The sequence below is a fragment of the Anomaloglossus baeobatrachus genome, chromosome 6, assembly GCF_048569485.1.
Source record: "Anomaloglossus baeobatrachus isolate aAnoBae1 chromosome 6, aAnoBae1.hap1, whole genome shotgun sequence".
Lineage (NCBI taxonomy): Eukaryota > Metazoa > Chordata > Amphibia > Anura > Aromobatidae > Anomaloglossus > Anomaloglossus baeobatrachus.
In genome coordinates this window covers 76,595,508-76,618,024 of record NC_134358.1, presented here as the reverse complement: position 1 = coordinate 76,618,024, position 22,517 = coordinate 76,595,508, and the positions used below count along the sequence as shown (strand labels likewise).

Sequence of the window (22,517 nt, the reverse complement as noted above, 5' to 3'; positions counted from 1 at the left end):
CATGTACCCCATTGATCTGTCCGAAAGTGACGCAGATGCTAGTGATTTGATTGAGTCCATTATATTTGCACTGGACCTCAATCCGCCTGTATCAGGGGAGCTCCCCTCTCTGGCAGAAAAGCATCAGTATACCTTGCCTAAGAGAACAAGGAGTGTGTTCCTTAACCACTCCAGTTTTCAGGCCACTGTGACCAAGCCCAGAGCCTGTCCTGACAGACGCTTCCCAAAGCGTGGTTCTGATGACCGTTTTCCGTTTCCACCAGAGGTGGTCAAGGAGTGGGCTCATTCACCAAAGGAGACCCTCTCTCAGTGGCTGATGGCAACTCTCTTAAGGATTCCACTGACCGCCATCTGTATATGAGGCGGCAGGGGCCTCGTTCTCCCCATCTTTTGCAGCAGCGTGGGCTTTCAAAGCCATCTCTGCTTCTCTAGAGGAGATGCATTCCCTCACCAGGGACTCTATGCCTGAGATGGTTGCCTTAACTTCCAGGCTTCAGCCTATTTCATCCTATGCCATGTCTGCCTTGCTGGAGGCTTCGGCCAATTCTCTCGCTATCCATCAAGAGTGGAAGGCAGACGCTTCTTCAAAGAAGTACCTTGCTGGGCTCCCATTTGCTGGGCCCAGGCTGTTCGGTGAACAACTGGATGAAATTATTCAGGAAGCTACTGGCGGGAAGAGTACTTCCATGCCACAAACCAAATCCAGGAATCTGTCCAGGGCAGGAACCAGTCGAGGTTTCGTTTCTTTCGTTCCTCCAACTGGTCGTTCTCTAAGCCCTCGGCCTCGTCCACTAACTCAGCCAAGGACCAAAAACCCAACTGGCGCACGAAGCCGCGTCCTCAGAAGACCGCAGGAGCTGCTGCCACTAAGGCAGCCTCCTCTTGACTATCTGGCCACGCCAGCAACGTCCTTGGTCGGTGGCAGGCTCTCCCACTTGGCGACATGTGGTTTCAACACGTCTCCGATCAGTGGGTGCGGGATATCATCTCCCACGGCTACAGGATAGAATTCTATCCAGCCCCCCAAACAGATTTTTTTCTGTCAACTCCCCCCTGCTTCAAGGCCGTGACATCCTTGCAGGCCAACGGAGTAATTGTACCGGTTCCCGCCTGGGAACGGTTCAGAGGTTTCTACTCAAATCTCTTCCTAGTCCCCTAAAGGGACGGTTCCTTCCGGCCCATCCTGGATCTCAGGCTTCTCAACAAGCATGTTCAGGTGCGGCATTTTCGCATGGAGTCTCTGCGATCGGTCATTGCCTCAATGACCCAAGGAGATTCCTTGCATCCTCGACATCAGAGATGTCTATCTGCATGTGCCAATTGCAGTTTCACACCAGCGTTGGCTACGTTTTGCAATCAGAGAGGAACATTTCCGATTCGTGGCTCTTCCCTTCGGGTTAGCCACGGCCCCTCGAGTATTCATCAGGGTCATGGCAGCTGTGGTTGCCTCCACCTCCACCTCCAGGGGTTGGCATCCCTTTTCCTGGACGGCCTTCTAGTCAAGGCTTCATCCTGTGCAGACCGTCAGCGGAGTGCTTCGCTCACTCTCGCCACTCTAGTCCAATTCGGGTGGCTTGTCTTTTTCCCAAGTCCACTCTGACTCCGACCTAGGGATGCAATTCGAGACTCTGCCGGCACTTGTGAAGCTGCCCTTAGTCAAACAGCAGTCCCTTCACTAGCGGTGCGCTCCTTGCTGAGGCCCCGCCGTCATTCCATCAGGCACCTAATGCAGGTACTGGGTCAGATGGTGGCGTCAATGGAAGCGGTTCCCTTGCCCAGTTCCATCTGCGTCCTCTGCAGCTGGACATTCTCCGCTGTTGGGACAAGCGGACTTCCTCCTTGCACAGGTTAGTGGCTCTGTCGCCACAGACCAGGGGCTCCCTTCAGTGGTGGCTTCGGCCCCTCTATCTTCAGGGACGCTCCTTCCTGGCCCCGTCCTGGGTGATCCTCACCACGGATGCCAGTCTATCCGGCTGGGGAGCAGTATATCTCCACCACCGAGCGCAGGGCACTTGGACTCCGTCCGAATCAGCCCTCTCGATCAATGTGCTGGAAATCAGAGCTGTGCTTCTAGCTCTCTGGGCCTTTCACCAAGTTGGCGGGCAAGCACATTCGAGTCCAGTCAGACAACGCCACAGCGGTTGCCTACATCAACCACCAGGGCATGACACTCAGCCGCCTGGCAACGTTGGAGGTTCAACGCATCCTTCAGTGGACGGAGGATTCCAGGTCCACCACATCCGCAATCCACAACCCAGGCGTGGAAAACTGGGAGGCAGATTATCTCAGCCGTCAAACCGTGGACAGCGGCGAGTGGGCTCTGCATCCGGCAGTCTTTCGGTCAATCTGCCGCACTTGGGGCACTCCGGAAGTGGATCTTCGCTCCCACGATCCTCAGGCCTTTGCAGCAGACGCGCTGGTTCAAGATTGGTCCCAGTTTCGTCTGTCTTACGTGTTTCCCCCTCTAGCTCTTGCCCAGAGTCCGGCGCAAGATCAGAATGGAGGGCCGTCTGGTCATTCTCATTGCTCCAGACTGGCCCAGGCGAGCTTGGTACCCTGACCTGCTCTATCTGTCCGTTGAGGTGCTGTGGCATCTCCTGGACCGTCCAGACCTTCTCTCACAAGGTCCGACTTTCCGCCAGAATTCTGCGGCTCTCAGATTGACGGCGTGGCTCTTGAGTCCTGGATCTTGACGACTTCTGGTATCCCTCCTGAAGTCATCTCCACTATGACTCGGGCTCGGAAGTATTCCTTGGCCAAAATCTATCACAGGACCTGGAGAATTTTCCTGTCCTGGTGTCACCCTTCCGGCCATGCTTCTTGGCCTTTTCCTTGCCGACCCTCCTGTCCTTTCTACAGTCCGGTCTGCAGCTAGGACTATCCCTCAAGGGACAGGTCTCGGCTCGGCCAGTGTTGTTCCAGCGGCGTATCGCCCGGCTGGCTCAGGTGCGCTCCTTCTTACAGGGCGCATCTCACATCATGCCGCCTTACCGACGGTCTTTGGATCCCTGGGACCTTAATCTGGTCCTCACGGCTTCCAGAAACCCCCCTTTGAGCCTCTTAGGGAGGTTTCTTTGTCTCGTCTTTCACAGAAAGTGGTCTTTTTAGTGGCCATAACTTCCCTCGGAAGAGTCTCCGATTTGGCTGCACTCTCTTCGGAGTCACCTTTTTTGGTTTTTCATCAAAACAAGGTGGTTCTCCGTCCGACTCCGGACTTCCTCCCTAAGGTGGTTTCTCCTTCCACCTTAACCAGGACATTTCCCTGCCTTCCTTTTGTCCGGCTCCTGTTCATCGCTTTGAAAAAGCGTTGCATACTCGTGCGGCGCTCCGGATCTATGTGTCTCGCACCGCTGTTCTTAGGCGGTGCACCTCTCTTTTTGTGCTGACCACAGGTCGGCGTAAGGGCCTCTCGGCTTCTAAGCCGACCCTAGCTCGTTAGATTGGGTCAGCCATTTCCGATGCCTACCAGTGTACTCGAGTGCCTCCCCCGCCGGGGATCAAGGCACACTCGACCAGAGCTGTCGGTGCCTCTTGGGCTTCAAGGCACCAGGCTACGGCTTAGCAGGTCTGTCAGACTGCCACTTGGACTAGTCTGCATGCCTTTTCGAAGCACTACCAAGTGCATGCTCATGCTTCGGCAGAAGCGAGCTTGGGCAGACGCACCCTTCAGGCGGCTGTTGCCCATTTGCGAAGTTAGGTTTCGCCTACTTCTCAGTTTTCTGTTTATTCCCACCCATGGACTGCTTTGAGACGTCCCATGGTCTGGGTCTCCCATAGGAACGATGAAGAAAAAGAGAATTTTGTTACTTACCGTAAATTCTTTTTCTTATAGTTCCGTAGTGGGAGACCCAGCACCCTCCCTGTTGCCTGTTGGCAGTTTCTTGTTCCGCGTGTTATCACCAGCTGTTGTTGTAGACAGAGGCTCCGGTTGTTCCGGTTCTTGCTCTATCTCTACTTGTGGGTTGCTACTCTCCTTCAGCTTTTGCACTAAACTGGCTATATTTGGTTATCCAGGGGGTGTATATGCTCGGAGGGAGGGGCTACACTTTTGAGTGTAGTACTTTGTGTGTCCTCTGGAGGCAGAAGCTATACACCCATGGTCTGGGTCTCCCATTACGGAACTATAAGAAAAAGAATTTACGGTAAGTAAACAAAATTCTCTTTTTCTTACATTTTTATCAGGTTTCCCTCTTTTTTTTTAAATGGCTTTTTTTTTTTTTTTTTTTTTTTTACTTTTTATTTTTGCTCTTTAGTTTCACACACACCACTGTATTTTCACTCTAGTTACTGTAGTATCTCGGATGAGTGTTATGACATTGATCTATACCCGTAATATGTGCATTGGCAGCGCTGTCTGTACGTAGCTTGATGTATTTGTGTTTTCTCTCCTACAGGGCGATCCGGACCATTGTGCAGAGCAGCTTTCCTGTGAAGCCAATTAAACAAGGTCCACTGCAGCCCAATGTGTAAGTCAGGGCTGAGCCCTTTTGCTTCTGTCTAGGGAAAGGTCTGGTCGCCCTGATATGGCAATTGGGTCACATGTTCACAATTATTACATTGTGTGGTTTATATAAAATAATATAATAATATTTATTCATTTATATAGCGCCATTTATTCCACAGCACTTTACATACATTATCATCACTGTCCCCATTGGGGCTCACAATCTAAAGTCCCGATCAGTTTGTCTTTGGAGTGTGGGAGGAAACCCACGCAAACACGGGGAGAACATACAAACTCCTTGCAGATGTTGTCCTTGGTGGGATTTGAACCCAGGACCCCAGCGCTACAAGACTGCAGAGCTAACCACTGAGCCACCGTGCCGCCCACACATGTGCCTAAATGCTCCAATTTTTAGAAATGTGTTAGGGGGACTGTACAGAATCATTTTTTGTATTCCAAAAAAGAGGCATCCAGTAAAGTACACTGCCCATGTTGTGTTTCTACTTTTGTCAGTATCCTATGTCTGTATACCCACATCATGCACATTGGATCCAGTTCCCCTGTATATTTATTGGCTGATTAAAAATGTAACTCTTATAATTTTTGGTTTGTTTTCACAGAATGAATCAAATGCAGCAAGAAAAGGAGCTGACCGAAAATATATTGAAAGTGGTAGGTGCATCACACGCCTACAGTACAGCGGTCTGGGGTCTACTACCTTGGAAATAATGTGGAATTATATAGAAATAATGCTGTTTGCCTATTCCTACCAGCAGAGGGCACTGCAGCCCTATCCGAGGAACTCGCTTCTTGTAGCTGAGTACTGGCCTTGTAGCCTCGGTACTTGAGACAGAGACACTGATAGACTGCAACAAACTATAAGGAGAGAGATCTGCTCATGGGTATAACTCTGTGGATTACCTACACTGGATGGACTTGTATTAAGGCGGCGTTACACGGGACGATATATCGTGCGATCGCATGAGCGATCACACCCGCCTCCATCGTTTATGCGTCACGGGCAATTTGTTGCCCGTATTGCACAAAGTCGTTAACCCGCATCACACGTACTTACCTCCCGAACGACCTCGCTGTGGGCGGCGAACATCCCCCTTCCTGAAGGGGGAGGGACGTTCGACGTCATACGGCAGCTGGCCAATAGAAGTGGAGGGGCGGAGATGAGCAGGACATAAACATCCCGCCCACCTTCTTCCTTCCGCATTGCCGGCGGCCGCAGGTAAGCTGCAGTTCGTCGTTCCCGGGGTGTCACACGGAGCGATGTGTGCTGCCTCGGGAACGATTAACAACCTGCGCGCAGAAGGAGGAACGATTTTATGAAAATGAGCGACGTGTCAACGAGCAACAATAAGGTGAGTATTTTTGCTCGTTAACAGTCGCTCGTAGCTGTCACACGCTACGATATGTCAAACGATGCCGGATGTGCGTCACTAACGACGTGACCCCCCCGACGTCCGATATATCGTAGCGTGTAACACACTCCTTAGTCTTTTACATCTTCTTCTAAAGATGATAAATAGGGATGATCGAATACCTCAAATATTCGGCTTTGCAAACATCTGACAAATAGGTCGCCGCTATGTGAGTATTCGATGCGCAATGTAAATCTAAGGGAAGCCCGAATAGTTCCGAATAGTTGTTATTCGGGTTTCCCATAAACTTACATTGCACATCAAATATTCGCGAATAGTTGAATAGCGGTGACCTATACGGCAAGTATTCGCCAAGCCAAATATTTGAGGTATTCGATCATCCCTAAAGATAAAGTATGTGAATTGCAGGACATGTCATCATGCAGTAATGGGGTCTTTGCCTTTCTCTGGGGCAATACGTGAGGTTATAGGTTGTTGGACTTGTATCTCCTTTCAGTCTTCTATCTGTAAAACTAAATAATGAAAGGGACCCTGGCTCTGTAAAGTGACTAAATATACATGTGTAATCGTCCTACCTGGTGCCCTCTATTTTCCCTGCTTGGCTTAAATCGGCATTGTGGTCCTCTTACATCCTAGATGGCCACAGTAGTGGTAAGTCTGAGCGTTGCCATGTGCTGCGGAGATGTGCTTTGGACTTGCCACTATCCAAGATAACACTACTATGGACATTTTGGATTCAGAAGCACTGAAATGCAAGTCTTCAGTGGAGGAGACAGCGGAGGTAAAGTGGGGGCACTAGGTAAGGTGGCCATACATGAGCAGTGTAATGCCACATTTCAACTCAAGGGTGGAGAGTGACTTTATATACAGAAGGTGAACCCATTCCATTTAATATCTTGTTTGTATTTCATATGCATATTAAAGATATTGTACATTGCAGACATTGTACACTTTGAGACCTTTATTTTTATTTAATGTTGCACCCTTTGATTTCTACGGTCTGGGTTGACTGTAGAAAGAGTTGAAGCGGTTTTCTCAAGTTTGAATGTCCCCTTTCTATGGAATGGGGGCAACTTTCCTACCTCTAGGACCACATTCATCCTAAGAATCGGGTCTCTTAAGTGCCTCGTGTGAATGCTGGTCAAACCTATGCACAGTCACTCCATTTATTCTTTATGGGAGCACCAGAGAAGGCCAACTGCTGCACTCAGCTGCTCTTCAGCACTCCCATTGGAATGAATGGAGAGGTGGTGCAAATGATCAGCCACCACTCCAGCCTCACCCCCTGGAAATCAGAAAGTTAGTCCCTATTCAATGGATAGGGGATAACTGTGAAACATGGAAGTACCCCTATAACTGAGAATCCATCCATCCATCAGCGTGCTATGATACAGGAGTTTGTAACCCTTTTTCAGAGCGCCTGTCAGCTGATTTATGGCTGCAGAACGCATCAGTTACACGTCCTGGGACATAGTCTGTAAAATCTAACTGATGCCAAATCTTTAATGAAGCAAAGTTGCAAAAATTATTTTTATGTACAAATACATGCATTCAATAAAAACAAAAAGCAGATGGCAGAGGATCCTGTCTCTTCTGACTTGCCTTTGCATAGCTGGAGCTTTTTTGCTGGAGCTTTTTGCTGAAGCCTTCATAATATCTTCTGTATAACTACATCCTGAAACCTTGTTTCTGCAGCTGAAGGAACAAGCCGAGGACTCCATCACTGTGCTGGAAGAAGCCATAAAACTAAAGAAAGCCTTCTACATTCACACTATGAGGACTCTGGACCTTTTGGCAGCTGAACCTGGTGTTGTGAACGGTGAAACGGAGAATTCTACTGCCGGGCTGATGATCAGTTTTGAAGAAGTCCAATGCCAGGTAATAAGATCCTGACACTTTATGGTACTTTTTGTGTATATCTGATAGATATCTGACGGTTGGTGGCTGTCTCTTTTAGGCTGGGGTCACACAGAGCAGCCGGCATACAGTACAGACCAAAAGTTTGGACACACCTTCTCATTCAAAGAGTTTTTTTTTCTTTATTTTCATGACTCTAAAAATTGTAGATTCACATTGAAGACATCAAAACTATGAATGGAAACATGTGGAATGAAATACTTCAAGTGTGAAACAACTGAAAATATGTCTTTCTTTGTCGCTCCATTGGGAGACCCAGACAATTGGGGTGTATAGCTTCTGCCTCCGGAGGCCACACAAAGTATTACACTTAAAAGTGTAAAGCCCCTCCCCTTCTGCCTATACACCCCCCGTGCCTCACGGGCTCCTCAGTTTTTATGCTTTGTGCGAAGGAGGCTGACATCCACGCATAGCTCCACATCTTAGTCAGCAGCAGCTGCTGACTATGTCGGATGGAAGAAAAGAGGGCCCATAACAGGGCCCCCAGCATGCTCCCTTCTCACCCCACTCTGGTCGGCGGTGCTCTTAAGGTTGAGGTACCCATTGCGGGTACATAGGCAGGAGCCACATGCTGTTTTCCTTCCCCATCCCTTAATGGGCTCTGGGTGAAGTGGGATCCTAATCGGTCTCCAGGCACTGGGACCGTGCTCCCTCCGCAGCCCCTGGGGAATCTGCTGGACAGGAGCCGGGTATCGTCAGGGACAAGGCCCTGCTACTGTGAGGTACTCTGTGTCCCCCTGGGGGACCGCGCATGGAGCGCTTGTACCATACACACTGCAGCACTGCTGGGTGTGTTAGTGCGCCGGGGACTACCGCGCCGGCCGCGCTTATTTGCCGGCCGCTCTTATAACTTTAGTCCCCGGCTTTTGCGGCCTAGTATCGCATATTCCCGCCCCCAGGCCTGCCAGTCAGGGGAAGGGCGGGATGCTGCACAGGACGTCAGCGCTGAGGGCTGGAGCATACTTTGTATCCTCCTCCCCCCTCACTCAGCACAGTGGGGCATCAGATTCCCGCACTTTCTGGGGCACGCCCACGGCCCCCTCCTCTCCACAGAACGCCGGCAGCCATTCCTGTCAGCACTTCTGACGCTGGAGAGGAGAGACAACACGGCTCTGGGAGGCCCAGGCAGGGAATCTGGTGATCACACAACCGCTTTGAGCGGTCGGTAAGCAGCACCTGGGTGCTGGCCCCACTGAGTGCCGAAGTGTACATATATATATATGCTTATATGCTATACATTTACACTGTACGGTCGCACTGTTGATTTTTGGCTATATACCCTCCTGGATTGTACTCAGAGGAGACAACAGCATGTCGTCCGCAAAAAGCAAGGGTGCCAAAGCACAGGCTTACTTTGCAACCTGTACCTCATGTGCGGCTATACTACCGGCAGGTTCCTCCGATCCTCATTGTGTGCAATGCTTGGCCCCTGTGGCACTTACTCAGCCGGAGCCTCTGCTACTGGTGGCCCAGGTGGAACCACCTGCTACCACTGTCCAGGTGACAGGGACGGAGTTTGCAGTATTTGCTGACAAACTGTCTGAGAGTATGGATAAATGGTCTGCTAAGATACTAGAAGCCTTACAGTCCAGACCGGTGACTCAGGCCACGGGCACTGTTGAATCATTGACCCCAGGCCCCCCTCAGTTGGAGCAGCAAAGTGCTCCTGGGGTGACCCATAGGTCCCAGGGTGAGGTCTCTGACACGGACCGCAGTCCCAGGCCGCCTAAGCGGGCTCGCTGGGAAATTCCCTCGACTTCATCACACTGTTCGGGGTCTCAGGACTCTCTGGATGATGAAGCGGAGGTAGCAGATCAGGATTCTGATCCTGAGGCCGCTCTCAACCTAGATACACCTGAAAGTGACGCCATAGTGAATGACCTTATAGCGACCATCAATCAGGTGTTGGATATTTCTCCCCCAGCTCCTCCAATTGAGGAGTCAGCTTCTCAGCAGGAGAAATTCCGTTTCAGGTCTCCCAAGCGTCCATTGAGTATGTTTCTGGATCACTCTGACTTCAGAGAGGCAGTCCAGAAACACCGAGCTTGTCCAGATAAGCGTTTTTCCAAGCGCCTTAAGGATACACGTTATCCCTTCCCCCCTGACGTTGTCAAGGGCTGGGCTCAGTGTCCCAAGGTGGATCCTCCAGTCTCCAGACTGGCGGCTAGATCCATAGTTGCAGTGGAAGATGGGGCTTCACTCAAAGATGCCACTGACAGACAGATGGAGCTCTGGTTGAAATCCATCTATGAAGCTATCGGCGCGTCTTTTGCTCCAGCATTCGCAGCCGTATGGGCACTCCAAGCTATCTCAGCTTGTCATGCGCAGATTAATGCAGTCACACGTACGTCTGCTCCGCAAGTGGTGTCCTTAACCTCTCAGGCGTCGGCGTTTGCGTCCTACGCCATTAATGCTGTCCTGGACTCTGCGAGCCGTACGGCGGTAGCATCCGCCAATTCGGTGGCAGTCCGCAGGGCCATGTGGCTACGTGAATGGAAGGCAGACTCTGCTTCCAAAAAGTTCTTAACCGGTTTGCCATTTTCTGGCGACCGTCTGTTTGGTGAGCGATTGGATGAAATCATTAAACAATCCAAGGGAAAGGACTCATCCTTACCCCAGTCCAAACCAAACAGACCTCAACCACGGAAGGTACAATCGAGGTTTCGGTCCTTTCGGTCCGCGGGCAGGTCTCAATTCTCCTCGTCCAAAAGGCCTCAGAAGGATCAGAGGAACTCCGATTCATGGCGGTCTAAGTCACGTCCTAAAAAGACCGCCGGGGGAACCGCTCCCAAAGCGGCCTCCTCATGACTTTCGGCCTCCTCACACCGCATCCTCGGTCGGTGGCAGGCTCTCCCGCTTTTGCGACGCCTGGCTGCCACAGGTAAAAGACCGTTGGGTGAGAGACATTCTGTCTCACGGTTACAGGATAGAGTTCAACTCTCGTCCTCCGACTCGGTTCTTCAGAACATCTCCGCCCCCCGAGCGAGCCGATGCTCTTCTTCAGGCGGTATGCACTCTGAAGGCCGAAGGAGTGGTGATCCCTGTTCCTTTTCAGCAACAGGGTCACGGTTTTTACTCCAACTTGTTCGTGGTGCCGAAAAAGGACGGATCCTTCCGTCCTGTTCTGGACCTAAAACTGCTCAACAAACATGTAAAAACCAGGCGGTTCCGGATGGAATCGCTCCGCTCCGTCATCGCCTCAATGTCCCAAGGAGATTTCCTAGCATCAATCGACATCAAAGATGCTTATCTCCACGTACCGATTGCTCCAGAGCATCAGCGCTTCCTGCGTTTCGCCATAGGGGACGAACACCTTCAGTTCGTGGCACTGCCTTTCGGCTTGGCGACAGCCCCACGGGTCTTCACCAAGGTCATGGCAGCAGTGGTAGCAGTTCTGCACTCTCAGGGACACTCGGTGATCCCTTACTTAGACGATCTGCTTGTCAAGGCACCCTCTCAAGTGGCATGCCAACACAGCCTGAGCATTGCTCTAGAGACTCTCCAGAGGTTCGGGTGGATCATCAATTTCCCAAAGTCAAAACTGACACCGACACAATCGCTGACATATCTTGGCATGGAGTTTCATACTCTCTCAGCGATAGTGAAGCTTCCGCTGGACAAACAGCGTTCACTACAGACAGGGGTGCAATCTCTCCTTCAAGGCCAGTCACACCCCTTGCGGCGCCTCATGCACTTCCTAGGGAAGATGGTAGCAGCAATGGAGGCAGTTCCTTTTGCGCAGTTTCATCTGCGTCCACTTCAATGGGACATTCTCCGCAAATGGGACAGGAAGTCGACGTCCCTCGACAGGAACGTCTCCCTTTCTCGGGCAGCCAAGGCTTCCCTTCAGTGGTGGCTTCTTCCCACTTCTCTGTCGAAGGGGAAATCCTTCCTGCCCCCATCCTGGGCTGTGGTCACGACGGACGCGAGCCTGTCAGGGTGGGGAGCGGTCTTTCTCCACCACAGGGCTCAGGGTATTTGGACTCAGCCAGAGTCCTCCCTTCAGATCAATGGTCTGGAGATAAGGGCAGTGTATCTTGCCCTAAAGGCGTCCCAGCCGTGGCTGGAAGGCAAGCAGATCCGAATTCAGTCGGACAACTCCACAGCGGTGGCATACATCAACCACCAAGGCGGAACACGCAGTCGGCAAGCCTTCCAGGAAGTCCGGCGGATTCTGCTATGGGTGGAAGCCACAGCCTCCACCATATCCGCAGTTCACATCCCGGGCGTAGAAAACTGGGAAGCAGACTTTCTCAGTCGCCAGGGCATGGACGCAGGGGAATGGTCCCTTCACCCGGACGTGTTTCAGGAGATCTGTTGCCGCTGGGGGATGCCGGACGTCGACCTAATGGCGTCCCGGCACAACCACAAGGTCCCGACATTCATGGCACGGTCTCAAGATCACAGAGCTCTGGCGGCAGACGCTTTAGTTCAGGATTGGTCGCAGTTTCAACTCCCTTATGTGTTTCCTCCTCTGGCACTGTTGCCCAGAGTGTTACGCAAGATCAGGTCCGACTGCCGCCGCGCCATCCTCGTCGCTCCAGACTGGCCGAGGAGGTCGTGGTACCCGGATCTGTGGCATCTCACGGTGGGCCAACCGTGGGCACTACCAGACCGACCAGACTTGCTGTCTCAAGGACCGTTTTTCCATCTGAATTCTGCGGCCCTCAACCTGACTGTGTGGCCATTGAGTCCTGGATCCTAGCGTCTTCAGGGTTATCTCAAGAGGTCATTGCCACTATGAGACAGGCTAGGAAACCAACGTCCGCCAAGATCTACCACAGGACGTGGAGGATATTCTTATCTTGGTGCTCTGATCAGGGTTTTTCTCCCTGGCCATTTGCCTTGCCCACTTTTCTTTCCTTCCTTCAATCCGGATTGGAAAAAGGTTTGTCGCTCGGCTCCCTTAAGGGACAAGTCTCAGCGCTCTCTGTGTTCTTTCAGAAGCGCCTAGCCAGACTTCCACAGGTACGCACGTTCCTGCAGGGGGTTTGTCACATAGTCCCTCCTTACAAGCGGCCGTTAGAACCCTGGGATCTGAACAGGGTGCTGATGGCTCTTCAGAAACCACCTTTCGAGCCAATGAGGGATATTCCTCTCTCACGCCTTTCGCAGAAAGTGGCCTTCCTAGTAGCAGTCACATCACTTCGGAGAGTGTCTGAGCTAGCAGCGCTGTCATGCAAAGCCCCTTTCCTGGTGTTTCACCAGGACAAGGTGGTTCTGCGTCCGGTTCCAGAATTTCTCCCTAAGGTGGTATCCCCCTTTCATCTCAATCAGGATATCTCCTTACCCTCTTTTTGTCCTCATCCAGTTCACCAATGTGAAAGGGATTTGCACTTGTTAGATCTGGTGAGAGCACTCAGACTCTACATTTCTCGTACGGCGCCCCTGCGCCGCTCGGATGCACTCTTTGTCCTTGTCGCTGGCCAGCGTAAAGGGTCACAGGCTTCCAAATCAACCCTGGCTCGGTGGATCAAGGAACCTATTCTCGAAGCTTACCGATCTTCTGGGCTTCCGGTTCCCTCAGGGCTAAGGGCCCATTCTACCAGAGCCGTGGGTGCGTCCTGGGCTTTGCGGCACCAGGCTACGGCTCAGCAGGTGTGTCAGGCAGCTACCTGGTCGAGCCTGCACACTTTCACGAAACACTATCAGGTGCATACCTATGCTTCGGCAGATGCCAGCCTAGGTAGGCGAGTCCTTCAGGCGGCGGTTGCCCACCTGTAGGAAGGGGCCGTTTTACGGCTCTATTTCGAGGTTTTACTTTACCCACCCAGGGACTGCTTTTGGACGTCCCAATTGTCTGGGTCTCCCAATGGAGCGACAAAGAAGAAGGGAATTTTGTTTACTTACCGTAAATTCCTTTTCTTCAGCGCTCTATTGGGAGACCCAGACGATTGGGGTATAGCTACTGCCTCCGGAGGCCACACAAAGCACTACACCAAAAAGTGCAAGGCCCCTCCCCTTCTGGCTATACCCCCCCGTGGTATCACGGGTTCTCCAGTTTTCAAGCTTTGTGCGAAGGAGGTCAGACATCCATACATAGCTCCACAGATTTTAGTCAGCAGTAGCTGCTGACTATTTCGGATGGAAGAAAAGAGGGCCCATATAGGGCCCCCAGCATGCTCCCTTCTCACCCGTGGATGGTGTTGTAAGGTTGAGGTACCTATTGCTGGTACAGAGGCTGGAGCCCCACATGCTGCTTTCCTTCCACATCCCCTTGTAGGGCTCTGTGGAAGTGGGATCCTGCCGGCCTCTAAGCTCTGACGCCGGGCTCCATCCACAGACCCAGTTGAACCTGATGGATATGGAGCAGGAGTACAATCAGGGACAAGGCCCTGCATCATACAGGTACTCTGTGTCCCCGGCAGGCACAGACACACTCCGGGCTGGCTGGGTGTTGTAGTGCGCCGGGGACCGTAACGTTGGAGTTAGTGTTCCTACAGTTTACTGGGGGACCTTGTGTTGTGGGAACGCAGCGCCGACCCCCACTGGACCGGGCGGCGCTGCTGTGACTTGTGGTGCGCCGGGGACACGCCGACCGCGCTTTTACGGCGGCGGCGTTTATAAATCCAGTCCCCGGCTTTTGCGGCCTAGCTCCGCTTCGTTCCCGCCCCCACCCTGTCAATCAGGGTAGGGGAGAGACGCTGTTTCGCAGCAGCGACGAGGGCTGGAGCTTGATTTACATGCTCCAGCCCTCTCACTAGGCACAGAGGGAAGCAGGCTTCCCGCTCTTAGTCAGGAACGCCCAGGGCCCGCCCTCCTCCCTCTCCTAGGACGCCGGCAGCCATTACATGCAGTCTGGCTGGAGGAAGGACGCAGGCTCTGGGAGACCTGGACTGGGGGGGCTTTTTGGCGACCACACACCCGCTCTTAAGCGGGCGGTAAGCGGCATTTCAGTGCTGGCCCCTCTAGTGCCTCACTGTGTATTGGTGTACTGTCTACCAGATATATAGATATATTTATTTCTTGCACTGTGAGGTCGCTTCCTGGCTGGATACCCAGATCGCTCTGAGGAAGCAGCAACATGTCATCCACAAAACGCAAGGCTGCCAAGGCAAGGGCTGTGTACACTGCGTGTGCTGCATGTGGGGCTGCTCTACCAGAAGGCTCCGATGACCCCCATTGTGTGCAATGCTCCGATCCGGTGCTGCTTCGCCAGCCGGAGTCCGGAGAGGTAGTGTCCCAGGCTGAGACGCTTGTAAGTTCTGCCCCGGCGCCAGGGACAGACTTTGCAGTTTTTGCTGATAGAATGTCTGTGACTATGGCAAAAATCCTTGAAACTTTGCAATCCATGTCTGGGGCTCAGTCTTTGGACTCGGCGAGGTCTCTGTCCTCTGGCCCCCCTCAGCTGGATCCAATCCAGACTACAAGGGGGTCCCCGGCTTCACAAGCTGAGGATTATGACTCAGATGATAGCCCCAGCCACCCTAAGCGGGCTCGCTGGGAAAGACCCTCAACGTCATCACACTGCTCAGGGTCTCAGCGCAATCAGTCTCCCTGTGAGGTGTCTGAAGAGAGTGATCAGGAATCCACTCCTGGAACCCCTCTCAACCTGGATACCCCTGATGGGGACGCCATGGTAAACGACCTCATCTCAGCCATCAATAGGCTGTTAGATATTTCTCCCCCAGCCCCTTCAGCAGAAGAGGCAGCTGCAGAGCAGGAGAAGTTTCGTTTTCTCTATCCCAGGCGTAAATTGAGTGCTTTGTTGGATCACTCTGACTTCAGAGAATCAATCCAGAAACACGACGCTCACCCAGAAAGACGTTTCTCTAAACGTTCTAGGGATACACGTTATCCTTTCCCCCCTGATGTGGTCAAGCGCTGGACCCAGTGTCCAAAGGTAGACCCCCCGATTTCCAAACTTGCAGCTAGATCCATAGTTGCAGTGGAGGATGGCGCTTCACTTAAAGATGCCAATGACAGACAGATGGACCTTTGGTTAAAATCTGTCTATGAAGCTATCGGCGCGTCGTTTGCTCCGGCATTCGCAGCCGTATGGGCTCTCCAGGCTATTTCAGCTGGTTTAGCAAAAGTGGATGCTATCATACATCCAGCAGTGCCACAAGTGGCGTCCCTTACCTCGCAGATGTCTGCGTTTGCGTCTTACGCTATCAATGCGGTCCTAGAATCTACCAGCCGCACCTCCATGGCGTCCGCCAATTCGGTAGTTTTGCGCAGAGCCTTGTGGTTAAAGGACTGGAAGGCAGATGCTGGTTCCAAAAAATGTTTAACCAGCTTGCCTTTATCTAGAGATAGACTGTTTGGCGAGCCATTGGCTGACATCATTAAGCAGTCCAAGGGTAAAGACTCTTCTTTACCCCAGCCCAGAACAAGCAAACCTCATCAGAAAAAGTGGCAGCAGAGGTTTCAGTCCTTTCGAGGTTCGGGCAAGACACCATTTACCTCGTCCAAAGGGTCTCAGAGGACGCAAAGAAACTCAGATTCCTGGCGGGCTCACGCACGCCCCAAGAAAGCAAATGGAGGAACCACTTCCAAAGCGGCTACCTCATGACTTCCAGCCCCCTCCCGCCGAATCTCCGGTCGGGGGCAGGCTCTCCCGTTTTTGCGACATTTGGCTGTCACAGGTCAAGGACCGGTGGGTGACAGACATTTTGTCTCGCGGGTACAGAATCGAGTTCAGTTCTCGTCCTCCAGCCCGATTCTTCAGAACCTCCCCACATCCAGACCGAGCAGATGCTCTGCGGCAGGCGGTGGACTCCCTAAGAGCGGAAGGAGTAGTGATCCCTGTCCCTCCTCAGGAACAGGGTCGAGGGTTTTACTCCAATCTCTTTGTGGTTCCAAAAAAGGACGGCTCATTCCGTCCTGTTCTGGACCTAAAACTGCTCAACAAACATGTGCACGCCAGGCGGTTCCGGATGGAAACCCTACGATCGGTCATTGCCTCAATGTCTCGAGGAGACTTCCTTGCCTCAATAGACATCAAAGATGCTTATCTCCACGTGCCAATTGCTACAGAACATCAACGTTTTCTACGTTTTGTGATAGGAGACGACCATCTTCAGTTCGTAGCTCTGCCATTCGGTCTGGCGACAGCCCCACGGGTCTTCACCAAGGTCATGGCGGCAGTGGTAGCAGTCTTGCACTCTCAGGGACACTCGGTGATCCCTTACCTAGACGATCTACTGGTCAAGGCACCCTCTCAAGAGGCATGCCAACTCAGCCTGAATGTTGCGCTGGAGACTCTACAGTCTTTCGGATGGATCATCAACTTTCCAAAGTCGATCCTGTCACCGACCCAATCACTCACGTATCTTGGCATGGAGTTCCATACTCTAGCAGCGATAGTGAAGCTTCCGCTGAACAAACAGCGATCACTACAAACAGGGGTGCAATCTCTCCTTCAGGGTCAGTCGCACCCCTTGCGGCGCCTCATGCACTTCCTAGGGATGATGGTGGCAGCAATGGAAGCAGTTCCCTTTGCGCAGTTTCATCTGCGCCCACTTCAATGGGACATTCTCCGCCAATGGGACGGAAAGTCAACGTCACTAGACAGGAAAGTCTTCCTCTCCCAGACGGCCAAGGACTCTCTACAATGGTGGCTCCTTCCCACCTCATTGTCTCAGGGAAGATCCTTCCTGCCCCCGTCCTGGGCAGTGGTCACGACAGATGCGAGTCTGTCAGGGTGGGGAGCAGTTTTTCTCCACCACAGGGCTCAGGGAACGTGGACTCCGCAGGAGTCCACCCTTCAGATCAATGTTCTGGAAATCAGGGCAGTGTATCTTGCCCTACTAGCCTTCCAACAGTGGCTGGAAGGAAAGCAGATCCGAATCCAGTCGGACAACTCCACAGCGGTGGCATACATCAACCACCAAGGAGGGACGCGCAGTCGGCAAGCCTTCCAAGAAGTCCGGCGCATTCTAATGTGGGTGGAAGACACAGCATCCACCATATCCGCGGTTCACATCCCAGGCGTCGAAAACTGGGAAGCAGACTTCCTCAGTCGCCAGGGCATGGACGCAGGGGAATGGTCCCTTCACCCGGACGCGTTTCAGGAAATCTGTCGCCGCTGGGGAGTGCCGGACGTCGACCTAATGGCGTCCCGGCACAACAACAAGGTCCTGGCATTTATGGCGAGGTCGCGCGATCAAAGAGCTCTGGCGGCAGACGCCTTAGTACAAGATTGGTCGCAGTTCCGGCTCCCATACGTATTCCCGCCTCTGGCACTCTTGCCCAGAGTCTTACGCAAGATCAGATCCGATTGCAGCCGCGTCATACTCGTCGCCCCAGACTGGCCGAGGAGATCGTGGTATCCGGATCTGTGGCATCTCACGGTCGGCCGACCGTGGTCACTTCCAGACCGACCAGACTTACTGTCCCAAGGGCCGTTTTTCCATCAGAATTCTGCGGCCCTGAACCTGACTGTGTGGCCATTGAGTCCTGGATCCTAGCGTCTGCAGGATTATCCCAAGGAGTTGTAGCCACAATGAGACAGGCTAGAAAGTCGACTTCTGCTAAGATCTACCACAGAACGTGGAAGATTTTCTTATCCTGGTGTTCCGCTCAGGGAGTGTCTCCCTGGCCATTTGCATTGCCCACTTTTCTTTCTTTCCTGCAATCGGGGTTAGAAAAGGGCTTGTCGCTCAGCTCCCTTAAAGGGCAAGTCTCGGCACTATCCGTGTTTTTTCAGAAGCGTCTAGCACGTCTTCCTAAGGTGCGCACGTTCCTGCAGGGGGTCTGTCATATTGTGCCCCCGTACAGGCGGCCGTTAGATCCATGGGATCTGAACAGGGTACTAGTTGCTCTCCAGAAGCCGCCTTTCGAGCCTCTGAAGGAAGTTTCCTTTTCTCGCCTGTCACAGAAAGTGGCATTTCTTGTTGCGATCACATCGCTTCGGCGAGTGTCGGAGCTGGCAGCTCTGTCATCCAAGGCTCCCTTCCTGGTGTTCCACCAGGACAAGGTAGTGCTGCGCCCCATTCCGGAGTTTCTCCCTAAGGTCGTATCCTCGTTTCATCTTAATCAGGATATATCCTTGCCTTCCTTTTGTCCTCATCCGGTTCACCGGTATGAAAAGGACTTACGTTTGCTAGATCTGGTGAGAGCACTCAGAATCTACATTTCCCGCACGGCGCCCATGCGCCGTTCCGATGCACTTTTTGTCCTTGTCGCTGGTCCGCGCAAGGGGTTGCAGGCTTCTAAAGCCACCCTGGCTCGATGGATCAAAGAACCAATTCTAGAGGCCTACCGTTCTGCGGGGCTTCCGGTTCCTTCAGGGCTAAAAGCCCACTCAACCAGAGCCGTGGGTGCGTCCTGGGCATTACGACACCAGGCTTCGGCTCAACAAGTGTGCCAGGCAGCTACCTGGTCGAGTCTGCACACTTTCACCAAGCATTATCAGGTGCATACCTATGCTTCGGCGGATGCCAGCTTAGGTAGAAGAGTCCTGCAGGCGGCAGTGACACCCCCGTAGGGGAGGGCTGTTTTGCAGCTCTAACATGAGGTATTTCTTTACCCACCCAGGGACAGCTTTTGGACGTCCCAATCGTCTGGGTCTCCCAATAGAGCGCTGAAGAAGAAGGGAATTTTGTTACTTACCGTAAATTCCTTTTCTTCTAGCTCTTATTGGGAGACCCAGCACCCGCCCTGTTGTCCTTCGGGATTTTTTTGTTGTTTGCGGGTACACATGTTGTTCATGTTGAACGGTTTTTCAGTTCTCCGATGTTACTCGGAGTTAATTTGTTTAAACCAGTTATTGGCTTTCCTCCTTCTTGCTTTGGCACTAAAACTGGAGAACCCGTGATACCACGGGGGGGTATAGCCAGAAGGGGAGGGGCCTTGCACTTTTTGGTGTAGTGCTTTGTGTGGCCTCCGGAGGCAGTAGCTATACCCCAATCGTCTGGGTCTCCCAATAAGAGCTAGAAGAAAAGGAATTTACGGTAAGTAACAAAATTCCCTTCTACTTCTAGCTCCAATTGGGAGACCCAGCACCCGCCCCTGTTCCCTTCGGGCTGTTGTTCTTTGGGTACACATGTTGTTCATGTTCAATGGTTTCAGTTCTCCGAAATTTCTTCGGACTGAATTTACTTTAAACCAATTTATAACTTTTCCTCCTTCTTGCTTTTGCACCAAAACTGAGGAGCCCGTGAGGCACGGGGGGTGTATAGGCAGAAGGGGAGGGGCTTTACACTTTTAAGTGTAATACTTTGTGTGGCCTCCGGAGGCAGAAGCTATACACCCCAATTGTCTGGGTCTCCCAATTGGAGCTAGAAGAAAAGGAATTTACGGTAAGTAAACAAAATTCCCTTCTTATATTCTAGGTTTTTCAAAGTAGCCACCTTTTGCTTTGATTACTACTTTGCACACTCTTGGCATTCTCTTGATGAGCTTCAAGAGGTAGTCACCGAATATGGTTTTCCAACAGTCTTGAAGGAGTTCCCAGAGATGCTTAGCACTTGTTGACCCTTTTGCCTTCACTCTGCGGTCCAGCTCACCCCAAACCATCTCGATTGGGTTCAGGTCTGGTGACTGTGGAGGCCAGGTCATCTGGCGTAGCACCTCATGACTCTGCTTCTTAGTCAAATAGCCCTTACACAGCCTGGAGGTGTGTTTGGGGTCATTGTCCTGTTGAAAAATAAATGATGGTTCAACTAAACATAAACCGGATGGAATAGCACGCCGCTGCAAGATGCTGTGGTAGCCATGCTGGTTCTGTATGCCTTCAATTTTGAATAAATCCCCAACAGTGTCACCAGCAAAGCACCCCCACACCATCACACCTCCTCCTCCATGCTTCACGGTGGGAACCAGGCATGCAGAGTCCATCTGTTCACCTTTTCTACAAAGACACGGTGGTTGGATCCAAAGATCTCAAATTTGGACTCAACAGACCAAAGCACAGATTTCCACTGGTCTAATGTCCATTCCTTGTGTTCTTTAGCCCAAACAAGTCTCTTCTGCTTGTTGCCTGTTCTTATCAGTGGTTTCCTAGCAGCTATTTTACCATGAAGGCCTGCTGCACAAAGTCTCCTCCTAACAGTTGTTCTAGAGATGAGAAGGTGTGTCCAAACTTTTGGTCTGTACTGTACACGCAGCACGCGTCCCGAGTTGCATCTGCTGAGAAACCCACTCCTAAATGTCAGTGACTTTCCTCTGCATAGCTAGAAATTAATTTCTACTATTTACTATGGTTTTCCTTCCATTCTGCAGGTTTGCTATGATCTTGGCGCTTTTTACTTCCAACAAGGACCAACAAACCCACTGAATTATGAGAAGGCCAGAGACCACTTTTTTAACACCAAACAGCTGAATGCAAAGGTAGTAATTGCAATTTATGTTATGGAACAACCATTATCCCTCGTGCTGACTTGTCCTGCTGTGTCTGACCGGATAGCCTTTTCTCACTTTGCAGATTGGAGCCGTTTCCACTCACTGCTCCATTGATGAGAGCAGACTGGCCGGATATTGCCAGGCTTGCAGCGTTATTGCACCTTCAAATGTGGCTGCTGTGCAGTCCTCTACATATGGCCAGATCCATTCGCTCATGAAGACTGGAAGCTACCAGGTATCTTGGGGTCATTAAACAGTGGCTTTCTATGCACGGACGTTCGTCTTGGCAGCTGACCACTTATTAAGTTTTGTGTAGTTTGTAAAGTAGATGCTATGACGTCACCGTGCAAGGTATTCTGTAATCCTTTTAGTAGTGTGATGCTTATTTCTTTATCGTTCCTTTGGGAGACCCAGACCATGGGTGTTTAGCTTCTGCCTCCGGAGGACACACAAAGTACTACACTTAAAAGTGTAGCTCCTCCCTCTGAGCTTATACACCCCCTGGTAGCCAGTCCTAGCCAGTTTATTGCTTTGTGTCAGGAGGCATACATCCACACATGCATTCTCATCTGATTTGTTTGACTTTTGGAAAGAGTTTGAAGAAAAGCAGGTCCATGTCTGGACTCCCGGCATGTCCCTTCTCACCCCACTGTGTCGGCGGTGTTGTTAAGGTTGATTTACAAGGCTGCAGCCTTACATGCCGCGCTCCTTCACCATCCCTTCTGGGCTCTGGCTTGAAGTGGGAGCCAGCACGGTCTCCATGCCTGGCAGGAGTCCGGTCTCCATCCACAGCCCCTTGAGGATTCTGTTGGACCGGAGCACTCATCCCCAGGGTCTCACATCGTCTCACATCATTCCGCCTTATCGGCGGCCCTTGGATCCCTGGGACCTTAACTTGGTCCTCACGGTATTGCAGAAACCCCCTTTCGAGCCCCTTAGGGAGGTTTCTTTGTATCGTCTTTCTCAAAAGGTGGCCTTTCTAGTTGCCATAACTTCTCTCAGGAGAGTCTCTGATTTGGCTGCGCTCTCCTCGGAGTCACCTTTTTTGTTTTTTCACCAAGACAAGGTAGTTCTCCGTCCGACCCCGGACTTTCTTCCTAAGGTGGTCTCTCCCTTCCACCTTAACCAGGATATTTCCTTGCCTTCCTTCTGTCCGGCCCCTGTTCATCGCTTTGAGAAAGCGCTGCATACTCTAGATCTGATGCGTGCTCTCCGGATTTATGTGTCTCGCACCGCTGCGCTTAGGCGGTGCACCTCTCTTTTTGTGCTAACCACAGGGCGGCGCAAGGGTCTCTCTGCTTCTAAGCCGACCTTGGCCCGTTGGATTAGATCGACCATTTCGGACGCCTACCAAAGTACTCAGGTGCCTCCCCCGCCGGGGATCAAAGCACACTCGACCACAGCTGTCGGTGCCTCTTGGGCTTTTAGGCACCAGGCTACGGCTCAACAAGTCTGTCAGGCTGCCACTTGGACTAGCC

At 52.0% G+C, this 22,517-nt stretch overlaps 1 protein-coding gene across 1 annotated transcript in view; it reads left to right on the top strand.

Moving 5' to 3' along the window:
* The window catches only part of INTS8 (integrator complex subunit 8), a 197,671-nt gene that overhangs the window by 30,331 nt on the left and 144,823 nt on the right, over positions 1–22,517 (top strand). The window contains exons 5-9 of the mRNA XM_075353053.1: positions 4,395–4,466; positions 5,065–5,116; positions 7,531–7,713; positions 20,920–21,027; positions 21,122–21,274. Of these exons, the coding sequence (XP_075209168.1) occupies positions 4,395–4,466; positions 5,065–5,116; positions 7,531–7,713; positions 20,920–21,027; positions 21,122–21,274 (568 nt within the window). The remainder of the gene's footprint in view (positions 1–4,394; positions 4,467–5,064; positions 5,117–7,530; positions 7,714–20,919; positions 21,028–21,121; positions 21,275–22,517) is intronic.